Consider the following 13,349-nt stretch of genomic DNA (forward strand, 5'->3'; position numbering starts at 1 on the left):
ACAGGATCTCCCTACTTCTGGTCTTGCAATCAGGGCTTGACCTGTCTGCTTTGTAAGGCAAAGGAGAGGTTTCTTAGCATGCCAGTGCCTTTGCCTGCCTGTAGTCATGGCTTCCAGTTATCTTCTCTAACAAGTCCCTTGGGAAGCTTGCTTGTTAATGTTCCTCAGTGGGCCCATTAATACTCCAAGAAACTTCACTGTTACTTCTGACTTTGTCTTGTTGAGCACTTTGTGCAAACTTCTCTCTGCACTGGAGGTTGATCCACTCAGCATCAAATGCGCCCTGGGGCCCATTATAACCTAAATAATCTCCTGTGTTTTATGCCATCTTGTTATCTTCTTCAGGTTATCAGAACTTGTTCAGCAAAAAGGAGGGATATCTGGAGAGAGCTTAAAGAGAAAGAATCCATTATAAATTTATTGTCTCTTTATTTATAGCTGGGTTTAAAGCAGCACTGTGCAACTGATACCAATCCAGGATGTCCCAATGAGTTCTGTACTGTTACTGTGTTGACAAAGGTCCTTCTCAACCTCCCCACCCAATTTCTGCTCACAATGGACCTATGGGACTTACATCACTTTTCTTCACATCACTCTTCTCCTCTGCATTCATCTGCTCAGTGTTAAAACTGCTTTGCACCAACTCCCACTGGCTTTCCTCAGAGAACCAGCTACACATGGAAAAGGAAAGATTTCTCTTTTTTATCTGGCCAGCAAATGGAAGGAAAGGTGATGCAATTGAATGAACAGTAAAACACAGTGATCAACTGCATGCCATGTTCAAGCTGCATCTATTGAAGTTTGTTTTTCATATGGAATACTTTTAAAAGAAATGATTTTTACTGAGGTAGGATAGGATAGATTGAATCACAGTGAAGGAGTTGACAACAGATGCCATCAGACTCTGGGAGATGGAGCAAATTCCAGTAATCTCCCTGGGATAGATAAGCCACGTAGCTGAGAGGTATCAACTTAAAACTGAACAGGACTTGTGAGTATTTCACACATTGAGAATGCTTAACACATTCTCTTTGATTTATATCTTTGTCTTCAACTCTTTTTTTTCACTTTTACTGACATTAATTAACATCTTTTAGACATTGTGCTTTTTAAAAAAAGAAAAATAAAAACAATAAGAAAAAGAAAAAAGAAGAAAAAGAAAGAGAAAAAGAAATGAAAAAGAAAAGAAAAAGGAAAAGGAAAAGAAAAAGGAAAAAGAAAAGAAAAAGGAAAAGAAAAAGAAAAAGAAAAAGAAAAAGAAAAAGAAAAAGAAAAAGAAAAAGAAAAAGAAAAAGAAAAAGAAAAAGAAAAAGAAAAAAAAAAGAAAAAGAAAAAGAAAAAGAAAAAGAAAAAGAAAAAGAAAAAGAAAAAGAAAAGGAAAAGGAAAAGAAAAAGAAAAAGAAAGAGAACGAGAAAGAGAAAAAGAAAAGATAGGAAGGGATAGATAGAATTATGGTGAAGGATTTGACAACACAGTCAATCAGACTTAGGAGAGTCAGAGCAAATTCAAGTAATCTCCTTGAAAGTCAGAAATCAGACAGATAACTGGGAGGTATCTGACTGAACAAGGATGGGGAAATATGGCAGGCAGTGGGAGAAGCGTGAGTCCAAATGGTCTGCTGAAAACATGCCCTTAACCACGGCCATTTATTCACGACAGCTCCAGACACCTGAAAAATGAGGGACATCAAATAGGCAGCAGGGAAGAGCAGCGGTGGACGCTGGGCTTTAGTCGCAGGGCAACGGCAATGGCACCACTCTCTGTGTCTCTGTACCTGAAGGCATTTGAAATATAGGGAAAAAAAAAAAAAAGAAGAAGACACAAAATCCCCACAAATTCTCATATTTACAACTAAAAATGGATCAAGACTCATGAGAATTTCTCATGATGAGAAGGGTTAAAGCATTTTCATTGAATTCTTTGTCTTCAATTCTTTGTTTCAGTTTTATTTACATGTATGTTCATCTTTTAATCTTACAGCCTCAAAACAAACAAACAAACAAACAAATAAATAAAATTAGATCCATTTGTCTTTTGCACGTGGCCTGATGCCCCTCTCACCTTCACAATTCCCACTAGACCTTCATTGCCAGAGAGTATGAGATCCAGCAGAGCACCTCTCCTCTTTGGTTCCTCCACTGCTTGGTCAAGAAGCTGCCATCTGTGCTCTCCACGGATCTGCTGGACGGCACATGCCCTGCTGTGCTGTCTCTGCAGCACATACTGGAGTGAAAAAGGCTCCCAAACGGGACAATGGCCTGACAACATAAGTACTTCCATGTGTTTGCAGAGGGCACTTTCTACTTGCTCTCCCTGATCAGGAAGACAGGAACAGACACTGTTGATCTCCTCCATTGGCCATTTCCATTAGCTCTGGCCTGGCTGCTCTGCCACCCCCAGGCAGAGCTCAGTGCACTCTCTTTTCCTTGTCTCCTCACCAATCCATCCTTAAGAATGTATACCCCAGTGCTACCCCTGTATGCCCCTTGTGCTACAGTGCAGTTGTAGAAGCCATTCAACTGTACCACTGTGGTCCCAACAAGAGCTCAGGCATGTAACTCTACAAAGATTTCTAGCTCCTCAAGTTTTGTTGTTCTCATTAGTGCAAAAATATAGAAGTAAACATACTCATTGGAAAGCATCACTGGACAGAGCCTGACTGGATAGCTCATCTATGGTATTACTGTGAAGAAGGTGGCACACAGGCTTTAGATCCATTGTGGATCTTGGAGTTGACACAGCAGCACAGACACACCATGGGCATGGCTTTCCTGAAGGCCCTGTTACAGTTGCATGTGAGTGTGTGGGAGAGCCCAGAGACACTAGGCTGCTTCTGAAGCCATTCACTTGAGAGCGCACCGAAAACTGAGGTTATGTCTGTTGAAGAATAAAGACGTATATTATCTTTGTGTTGCCTTGAGCTCCAGAATATGCCGCAGATGGAGAACAGAGAAAGATCTGGCTCTTCTTTTGTGAGCTCATCCATTTAGTCAGCTGTGTAACTCTGCATTCTCAGTGGAGTTGGAGACAAAGGCACCATGAAGTGCCCTAAACGCTGGGGTCTGTTGTCATTCAGGATGGTCGATAATACCTCTGTTCCCTCTCTGCCCCGCAGCTGATGTTCAGGAAAGAGGTTTCTGTCCCAGGGATTTCCCACACATTTTATAAGCACTGGCACACATCAGGAGCAGCCCAGGCACCTTGGTCATCACCCAGTGTCTGTGTGTGAGCAACTGCCTCCCTGCTGAAGGACCGAGGACTCAGAGCAGGAGCTCACATGCAGGCAACTCCTTGTGCACTTCTGAACTGAACCAGAGGAATCCCAATGATACTGTGTGTCCATGGGGAGCTGAATCCCATTTCAGCCCCAGGGTTTCCCATTAGGGATGAGACTCCTGAACTGCCTCAACTAAATCACTGCCGTGCACAGGGGAAGTCCGCCTCTCTCTGTCCTTGCCTGTATGCCCATTTTGTTTCATCACAGGATCTCAGGTATCAGGTCTGAAATCAGTCACTGACCACCGTACATTTGGTGTTTAATTCATCAGATTTCAAAGTACAATCATGATGCTGTTGTTTTTTCAGGATCTGTTGGCCAAGAGGACGCAGGGACATCTCAGGGGAGATGAGTGAGAAGGATAAAACATGACATCCTCTGATGCTGAGCTGGGCCGGGCTCCTGGGACACAGTGAGCTCATAAAGGTGGGCAGTGCTACAGAGAGAAAGTTGTGCTCAGGAGCAGCTCTTGTGCACAGCACAGCCTGCAGCTGACAGAAGGAGAGGCGAGAAAGGGGAGAGAGTTTCCAGGATGTGTACAGTGTGAGCAGGCTGTGGGCACATGAAAAGGTAAGTCTCACTGCAGACCATGAAGCTTCCTTTCATAGAGGGTTAACCAAATCAGGGACATCCCATGGCAGATCTGGCTGCAGGCACTGCATGTTTCTGTACTGTGGAAAAACCCTTCTGCTACAGCTGAGGGCTTCTGTGCTGCAGTATGAAAGCACAGCCCTGAGGGCTGCGTGTCCCAGCATGGCTGCAGGCTGTGCAGCCAGGGCTGCAGGCGGGTGCCCAGGGCTGTCCTGCAGAGCAGGGTCCCTGCTGTGCCCCAGGGGCTGTGTGCCGGGTATGGGACTCTGCCGCCTGCCAGGCTCAGCACTCAGCCTGCCCGGGGAGCTGCCCAGGGCGCTGCGGGGAGACGGGTGGGGGGAAGGAGCCCCCGGCAGGGCTTGTGCTGCCACAGCTGCTGCCTGGGGCAGGGGATCACAGCTCCACTGCACAACTGAATGTTTGTGAGGGCACTTTGCAAGAGGAGAGCCAAGGAAGGGTTTTTTCATATCTTGTTCTGAGGGAAGGCAGAAAGGACTGGAGGTGGAAATCTTATAGAGGCTTATAGAGGTAAAATTTAAAACACAGCTATGTCACTCCCAAATAATTCTTCAATCAATTGCTTGTTTTGTGAACAACCACACAGGTTGTGCTTTCAGCCTCTCGTTTCTAAAAGGAAAGAATCAGTTTAAGTTTTTCCTGTTTTCTGCAGACTCTAATATTGCACTTATACTGCAAACAGGAATATTTGACTAAAACATATTGAAGTGCAAAGAGGCTGGAGTTGGGGGCACTAAGAACAGTTGGAGTGAAGATATGAGACATGTAAACAGCTCCAAAGAGGAAAATATTCAGAAGCTCAGGATATGATTATGAAATGAGAACATATTAAGAGCTCCTTAATCTTCTATTTCTTTAGGGATTGTGAAGCTCATGAATTTAAATTCAAGTTATGGATTTAAATGAAAATTATCCAAAGGTAAATGAAAACATTTCAGAGTACAGCGGGAGGAGTGTGTCTGAAAATGATCTGGACTTGTCATTATCTTCTGCACTCTGAGCAGGACTCCAAGCCCAACAACAGCAGATGCCCAACAGCAGCTCCATCAGCGAGTTCCTCCTGCTGCCGCTGGGAGACACGTGGCAGCTGCAGCTCCTGCACTTCTGGCTCTTCCTGGGCATCTACCTGGCTGCCCTCCTGGGCAACGGCCTCATCAGCACAGCCGTAGCCTGCGACCGCCGCCTGCACACCCCCATGTACTTCTTCCTCCTCAACCTGGCCCTCCTCGACCTGGGATGCATCTCCACCACTCTCCCCAAAGCCTTGGCCAACGCCCTCTGGGACACAAGGGCCATCTCCAACGCAGGATGTGCTGCACAGCTCTTTTTCTTTCTCTCCTTCATCTCAGCAGAGTTGTCCCTTCTCACCATCATGTGCTATGACCGCTACGTTGCCATCTGCAAGCCCCTGCACTACGGGACCTTGATGGACAGCAGAGCTTGTGCCACCATGGCAGCAGCTGCCTGGGGCGCTGGGGTTCTCAATTCCCTGCTGCACACTGCCAGTACGTTTTCACTGCCTCTCTGCCAAGGCAATGTTGTCAACCAGTTTTTCTGTGAAATCCCCCAGATCCTCAAACTCTCCTGCTCAGCATCCTACCTCAGGGAAATTGTGTTTCTCATTTTTAGTGCCAGTTTAGCCTTTGGCTTCATTGTTTTCATACTTGTGTCCTATGTGCAGATCTTCATGGCTGTGCTGAGGATGCCCTCTGAGCAGGGACGGCACAAAGCCTTCTCCACGTGCCTCCCTCACCTGGCTGTGGTCTCCCTGTTTCTCAGCACTGCCTTTTTTGCCTACCTGAAGCCCCCCTCCATTTCCTCCCCACTCCTGGATCTGACAGTGGCAGTTCTGTATGCAGTGGTTCCTCCAACACTGAACCCTATTATCTACAGCATGAGGAACAGGGAGATCAAGCACGCTCTAAGGAAGGTGTTGCAATGCACATTATTCCAGCTACAATAAAGTGCACATTTTCCTCGCAAGATTCCCAGTGATGGTTCTTTATGTTTTACGAATCTTTGATTGTTTAATTGTGTGTGATATAGCAACCTGCAAAAAAAAAAAAAGTGATTGAACTTATAAATAAAAATTTATTTCACTTCTTTCCTACCTACTTTCCATTTTCTCACTCCAAGAGCTCATGTAAACATGGAAAAATATACCCTGAATAGGTTAAGAGATAAATAAAAAGCTTTCAAAATAGAATTTTCCTTATCTCTTCTCTCTTCCTACTTTGAATGGGTCTGGGGGAGGTACAGCCACAGACAGCAGCACAACGTGCTCTTTTCATTCCTGCTCTATTTATCCTATCTATTTATCCTGGATTCCCGCTGTGTCTGTTCCTGGCTCCTTGATCATGGAGAGCAAGTGGAAGGTGCCCTCTGCAGACAGATGGAAGTCTCATGTTGTCCGGCCATTGTCACCTTTGGGAGCCTTTTGCACTGCAGTATCTGCTGTAGGGACAGCACAGCAGGGCATGTGCCATCCAGCAGATCCCTGGAGAGCACAGATGGCAGATTCTTGACCAAGCCATGGAGGAACCAAAGAGAAGAAGTTCTCTGCTGGATCTCATACTCTCCAGCAATGAAGGTCTGGTGAGAACTGTGAAGGTCAAAGGGGCATCAGGCCAAGCAGAAGACACAAAAGGATCTCTTTATTTATATCTTTATATATTTATTTATTTTGAGGCTTTATTATGAAGCTTAAAAGATGTACATTTATGTCAATAAAATTGAGACAAAGAATTGAAGACAAAGATCGAAATCAATGAAAATGTGTTAACCCTTTTCAATATGAGAAATTCTCATGAGTCTTGTTCCATTTTAAGTTGTGAATATGAATTATTTTTTTTTCTTTTTTCTCTTTTCTTTTTTTTTAATTTTTTTTATTTTTTGAAACTACGATGTTTTCCAGAAATGAGTTTTCAGGAAACAGATGCCTTCAGGTTCAGGGACACACACAGTGGTGCCAGTGCCAATGCCCTGTGACTAAATCCCGGCGCCCGCAGCTGCTCTTCCCTGCTGCCTATTTGATGTCCCTCATCCTCCAGGTGTCTCCAGCTCTCCTAAATAAATTGCCGTGGTTAAAGGCTTGTTTTCAGCAGGTCATTTAGACACACGCTCCTGTCACAGCCTGCCAGATTTCCCCATCCCTTGCTCTTTGTTCAGTCAGATACCTCCCAATTATCTGTCTGATTTCTGACTTTTAGGGGGATGGCTCAAATTTGCTCCATCTCGCCAAACTCTGATGGACTGTGCTGTCAACTCCTTCCCCGTGATTCTATCTATCCCTTCCTATCTTTTCTTTTTCTCTTTCTCTTTCTTTTTCTTTTTCTTCATTCATTTTCTTCTCCATTTCCTTTTTCTATTTTTCCTTTTTTCTCTTTCTCTTTCTCTCTCTCTTTCTCTTTCTCTTTCTCTTTCTCTTTCTCTTTCTCTTTCTCTTTCTCTTTCTCTTTCTCTTTCTCTTTCTCTTTCTCTTTCTCTTTCTCTTTCTCTTTCTCTCTCTTTCTCTTTCTCTTTTTCTTTCCCTTTCTCTTTTTCTTTCCCTTTCTCTTTCTCTTTTAAATTTTTCATGCTTTAAAAAGCATGAATTCTGAAAGATGTTCATTAATGTCAGTAACAGTGAAAAAAAGATTTCAAGACAAAGATAGAAATCAATAAGAATGTGTTAACCCATCTCAATTTCTGAAATACTCACGAGTCCTGTTCAGTTTTAAGTTGATACCTCCCAACTCCCTGGCTGCTCTATCCCAGGGAGATTACTGGAATTTGCTCCATTCCTCAAAAGTCTGTTGTCAACTCCTTCACCGTGATTCTATCTATCCCATCCTATCTGTGTCTAACTGATTTATTGTGCAAATATTCCCTATGAAAGATAAACCTCAATAGAAGCACCTTGGACATGGCATGCAGTTGATCACTGTTTTACTGTTCATTCAATTGCACAACCTTTCCTTGTGTTAGTTGGCCATAAATAAAGAGAATTCTTTCCTTTTCCATGTGCAGCTGGTTCTCTGTGGAAAGCCAGAGGGAGTTTATACAAAGGAGGTTTAACACTGAGTGGGTGACAGCAGAGGAGAAGAGTGATGTGAGGAAAAGTGATGCAAATCCCATTGGGCCAATGTGAATAGAAGTGAAGTGGGGAGGTTGAGGAGGAACTTTGCCCACACAGAAACAGAATAGAACTCATTGGGGGCATCCTGGATTGACATCAGTTGCAAAGTGCTTCTTTTACTTCTTGTATAAAACAAATATAAATAAATAGACAATAAATGCATTTTGGATTCTTGCTCTTTAAGCTGTCTCCATTTTTCTGAACAACTTCTGAAAACCTGAAGAAGAGAACAGGAAGGCACAAGGCACAAGAGGCTCTTTAGGTTATAATGGGCCCCAGGGCGCATTTGATGCTGAGTCCATCAACCTCCAGTGCAGAGAGAAGTTTGAACAAAGTGCTCAGCAAGACAAAGTCAGAAGTAACAGTGACGTTTCTTGGAGTATTAATGGGACCACTGAGGGCCATTAGCAAGCAAGCTTCCCAAGGCACTAGTTAGAGCAGATAATTGTAAACCATGACTCCAGTCAGGTAAAGGCACTGGCATGGTGGCTCTGATGCTAAGAAAATCCTCCTTTGTCTTAAGAAGCAAACAGGACAAGCCCTGATATTCAGACCCTTGGCAGGGAGGACCTGTCTCTCATGTTGGCTCAGGGCCCTTCCTGGGGCAGTGGGATGGAGGTCTGTATGATGTTAAATGAAAGACATGGGGACAGAGATCCCAGGCTCTGCATTGGGTACAATGATAATGTCAAGTTCATGTCCCACGTGTGCCCTGTGTCTCATCACAGGATGTGGGGTGTGAGAAGGGCCCCGTCTAAACAAGCAGTCAATCACAGTGAAACTCTGAACTTCAGATCTCTCAGTTCCAGTGCCCTCCTGTGCACACCCTCCCATCGCTTGATGTCCTTTATGTTCTGCATTGCCCAGAAGTGCACCTAGTGCTCCAGGTGAGGCTGTAGCTGTGCAGAGCAAAGAGGGACAACCCTTTCCCTCACCCAGTTGGCAATAAATTCCCTGATGTGCTCCAGGGGACCGTTAGCTTTCCTGGCTGCCTGGGCACACTGCTGACTCACATTCAATTAGATTTTGACCAGGACCCCCTGTCCTTTTCAGTCAGAGCACTCTCCAGTGTCCCTTATACATTCTGTGTTTATGTCCAGGGTTGCCCCTACCCAGTTGCACAATTAGGCACTTGTTCTTGTTAGACGTTATTCACTTGGTGCTTAGTACCAACTGGTACCCACTTCTCTGACTTGTCCACATCTCTCTGCAAGTCCTCTCCACCCTCAGTGGAGGCAGCAGCACCTCCTCATCTGGTATCATCAGCGAACGTCAACAAAAAGTCTTGCATGCAAGTCATTCGCAAAAACATGACAGAGAAGTGACCCTAAAATGGAGCTCTGGGGAACCCTGCTACTAGTGACCTACAAGTGACCATGTACCAGCCTGTTGGAACCCTTTGACTCTAATCCTTTGGGCCTGACCTACCAGCCAACATCTCACCCACCACATTCTGTTTCTGTCTAGCCGTATGCAGGACGTTCTGTCCAGAAGGGTGCTGTGAGAAATAGTCTCAAAAGCTCTACTAAAATTCTGAAGGATCACATCAACTGTCAACCCTTGGTCAACCAATTCACTAACATTGTCATAAAAAGACCTATAGTTAAACAGGACCTTCCCCTCGGGAACTTGTGTTGGCTGTGACCAATGACACAATTGTCCTTCAGGTGATTTTTCAATCAGTCACTCCCACCATCATTTTCTCCATAATTTTACCAGGCACTGGAGTGAGACTGACAAGTCCATAATTGCCCCTGTCATCTTTCTTGCTCTTCCTTACAATGAGACAACATTTGCCAGCTTCCCGTCAACTGGTATGACCCTAGATTTATTTACATGCCATTGAAATGCGAGCCCAGAGCATACTAAGGTGTCATCATTGCAAGAACATAGATGTGCCAGAGCTTTGCAGTGCCTTGAACTCTGGAGTATGAAATAGATGGAGCATAGAGAAAGACTTGCCTCTTCTGTTGGTTAGCAGAATAACACTACATGATACATGGGGTCTCTGCTCTGCTGGGAGTGTGGATGTGCCTGAAGTTAGCAAGGCCTTGCTTAGGAATCTGGACAGGCTGGAGAGCTGGGCTGAAGCTAATGGGATGAGGTTCACCAAGACCAAGTGCCATGTCCTGAACTTTGGGACCTGGAATGGACTGCCCAGTGTGGAGGTGGTGGATTCACTGACACTGGAGGAGTTCAAGGAATGACTGGATGTTGTGTTGAGGGACATGGATTAGTGGGAGCTCTTGGTGATAGGTGACCAGCTGGAGTGGATGATCTTTTAGGTCTTTTCCAACCTTGGTGATTCTATGATTCTATGATATCCCGCCCTTGTATGAGTGCCCTCTTTGAGAAAACACTCTCTGGGATGACTCAGCACATGTCTGGAATTAGTCACTGACCACTAGAAATCTGGTGTTTAATTCAACAGATTTTAATGTACTGTCATGATGCTGTTGTCTTTCAGGAGCAGTTGGCCATGAGGACCCCGGGACACCACAGGGGAGATGAGTGGGAAGGATAAAAAATGACATCATCTGTTACTGATATGGACTTGGCTCCTCAGATACATGGAGCTCATAAATGTGGGCAATGTTTTAGCTGTGCACAGGTGCATCTCTTGTGCGCAGCACAGCAAGGCTGGGGCTTCATCAGCAGTTGACATGAGGATAGAAGAGAAGGGAGAGAGAGCATACAGAGTTCACACAGTGTAAGTCTGCTGTGAGCTGACTGTTGGAGCATTGATAACAGACCACAGCATGGTAAGTGTCTTGCAGTAGGCAATGGAGCTACTTTTCCTGGAGGGATCACCAATCTGGGACACCCCATAGCTGATCTGGCTGCAGGCACCGCATGATTCTTTACTATGTTAAAAGCCTTCTGCTCCAACTGAGGGCTTCTGTGCTGCAGCACCAGAGCACAGCCCTGAGGGCTGCGTGTCCCAGCACGGCTGCAGGCTGTGCAGCCGGGGCTGCAGGCGGGTGCCCAGGGCTGTCCTGCAGAGCAGGGTCCCTGCTGTGCCCCAGGGGCTGTGTGCCGGGTATGGGACTCTGCCGCCTGCCAGGCTCAGCACTCAGCCTGCCCGGGGAGCTGCCCAGGGCGCTGCGGGGAGACGTGTGGGGGGAAGGAGCCCCCAGCAGGGCTTGTGCTGCCACAGCTGCTGCCTGGGGCAGGGGATCACAGCTCCACTGCTCAACAGAATGTTTGTGAATGGTCTTGGCAAGAGGAGAGCGAAGGCAGGGATTTTGCAATTATTTTTCTGAGGGAAAGCAGAAAGGACTGGAGGCAGAAATAGAATAGGGGCTGTAAAATTTAAAACACAGCTATGTTACTCACAAGTATTTCTTCAATCAATTGCTTGTTTTGTGAACAGTGACACAGGTTGTGCTTTCAACCTCTCATTTCTAAAAGGAAAGAATCAGTTTGTTGTTATCTGAAGACTTTAATATTGCACTTACCCTGCAAACAGGCATATTTGTCTAAGACATATTGAAGTGCAAAAAGGCTGGGGCTGGGGGTCTAAGAGAAGCTGGAGTAAAAATATGTGATGAGTAAAGGGCACCTAACAGGAAAGTATTCAGGAGTCTGGGATATGATTATGAAATGAGAAAAAAGTAAGAGCTCCTTAATCTTCTACTTCTGTAGTGATGGTGAAGCTCACGAAAATAAATTGAAGTTATGGAGTTAAATGAAAATTATCCAAAGGTAAATGAATACATTTCACAGTACAGCAGAAGAACTGTCTCTGAGAATGGTCTGGACTTGTCATTATCTTCTGCACTCTGAGCAGGACTCCAAGCCCAGGAACAACAGCAGATGTCCAACAGCAGCTCCATCAGCGAGTTCCTCCTGCTGCCGTTGGCAGACACGCGGCAGCTGCAGCTCCTGCACTTCTGGCTTTTCCAGGGCATCTACCTGGCTGCCCTCCTGGGCAACGGCCTCATCAGCACAGCCGTAGCCTGCGACCGCCGCCTGCACACCCCCATGTACTTCTTCCTCCTCAACCTGGCCCTCCTCGACCTGGGTTGCATCTCCACCACTCTCCCCAAAGCCTTGGCCAACACCCTCTGGGACACCAGGGCCATCTCCTACACAGGATGTGCTGCACAGCTCTTTTTCCTTCTCTTCTTCATCTCAGCAGAGTATTCCCTTCTCACCATCATGTCCTATGACCGCTACGTTGCCATCTGCAAGCCCCTGCACTACGGGACCTTGATGGACAGCAGAGCTTGTGCCACCATGGCAGCAGCTGCCTGGGGCACTGGGGTTCTCTATTCCCTGCTGCACACTGCCAGTACGTTTTCATTGCCTCTCTCCCAAGGCAATGTTGTCAACCAGTTTTTCTGTGAAATCCCCCAGATCCTCAAGCTCTCCTGCTCAGAATCCTACCTCAGGGAAGTTGTGTTTCTCATTTTTAGTATCAGTTTAGCCTTTGGGTGCTTTGTTTTCATAGTTGTGTCCTATGTGCAGATCTTCATGGCTGTGCTGAGGATGCCCTCTGAGCAGGGAAGGCACAAAGCCTTCTCCACCTGCCTCCCTCACCTGGCTGTGGTCTCCCTATTTATCATCACTGGCTTTTATGCCTATCTCAATCCCTACTCTGTCTCCTCTCCATCCATGAACCTGATGGTGGCAGTTATGTACTCAGTGGTACCACCAGCACTGAACCCTATTATCTACAGCATGAGGAACCAGGAAGTCAAGGATGCAGTGAGGAAAGCGATGTCCATATGTGTTTCAAAAACATTGAACTGCCCATCTTTTCTAATTCATGACAAGTAATGCAGCTTTTTACTGTTGCAAACACTTTGTTTTATTTAGTTTTGATCAATTTTTATAATTGTAATGTATTAAATGTTTGGGGTTTTTTTTGCTAAAATATAATTATTGAAATAAATTCCTCTTATCTTGTGCCTTTGTTGTGTAGCCCAGAGACACTGTATATAATGAACCAGGCTCTCTGTTAACCTTAACAGAATAAAGGATGTGCAGTGACTTTGTCTGTCCTCCTTCTTGTGAGACATTTATGGAGGTCTTGGGGTTGGATGTGCTCAGAAACCCACAGTCCAGCAGGAAGCAAATAGCTATTCATCAAACTGTGCAGTGACTTCAGCCTGCAACAGCTGATGGGCCATCCCTGGTCTCCTGGCTGGGGTCTGTGTTTTCAGGCTCACATCTGTCAGTGCCTCTGACAGGCCAGCAGCAGCAGCTGATTTGCACGTTGGTTGTCACGTCCCCTCTTCATCATTCCCTGTGAGACCCTGCACAGGACAAGTTCTTGGATATGGGTTATCACGTCAGAAGTTTCCAAGCTTCATAGAATCATAGGATCATAGAACTACCCA

The 13,349-nt window shown here is 45.6% G+C and overlaps 1 protein-coding gene across 1 annotated transcript; it reads left to right on the top strand.

The window, feature by feature from the left end:
- The first annotated feature begins 11,799 nt into the window (after positions 1 to 11,799).
- Positions 11,800 to 12,786, top strand: LOC146754338 (olfactory receptor 14C36-like). The gene has a single exon (XM_085527527.1). It carries the CDS (start codon positions 11,821 to 11,823, stop codon positions 12,784 to 12,786), a length of 966 nt encoding a protein of 321 aa, XP_085383653.1. The 5' UTR covers positions 11,800 to 11,820.
- The last annotated feature ends 563 nt before the right edge of the window (positions 12,787 to 13,349 follow it).

The sequence above is a fragment of the Coturnix japonica genome, chromosome W (assembly GCF_054131305.1).
Source record: "Coturnix japonica strain WE chromosome W, WE-NBRP24, whole genome shotgun sequence".
Lineage (NCBI taxonomy): Eukaryota > Metazoa > Chordata > Aves > Galliformes > Phasianidae > Coturnix > Coturnix japonica.

Coding starts and splice junctions, on each gene's coding strand:
- LOC146754338 (XM_085527527.1), top strand. CDS start 11,821: ATGTCCAACAGCAGCTCCATCAGCGAGTTCCTCCTGCTGCCGTTGGCA.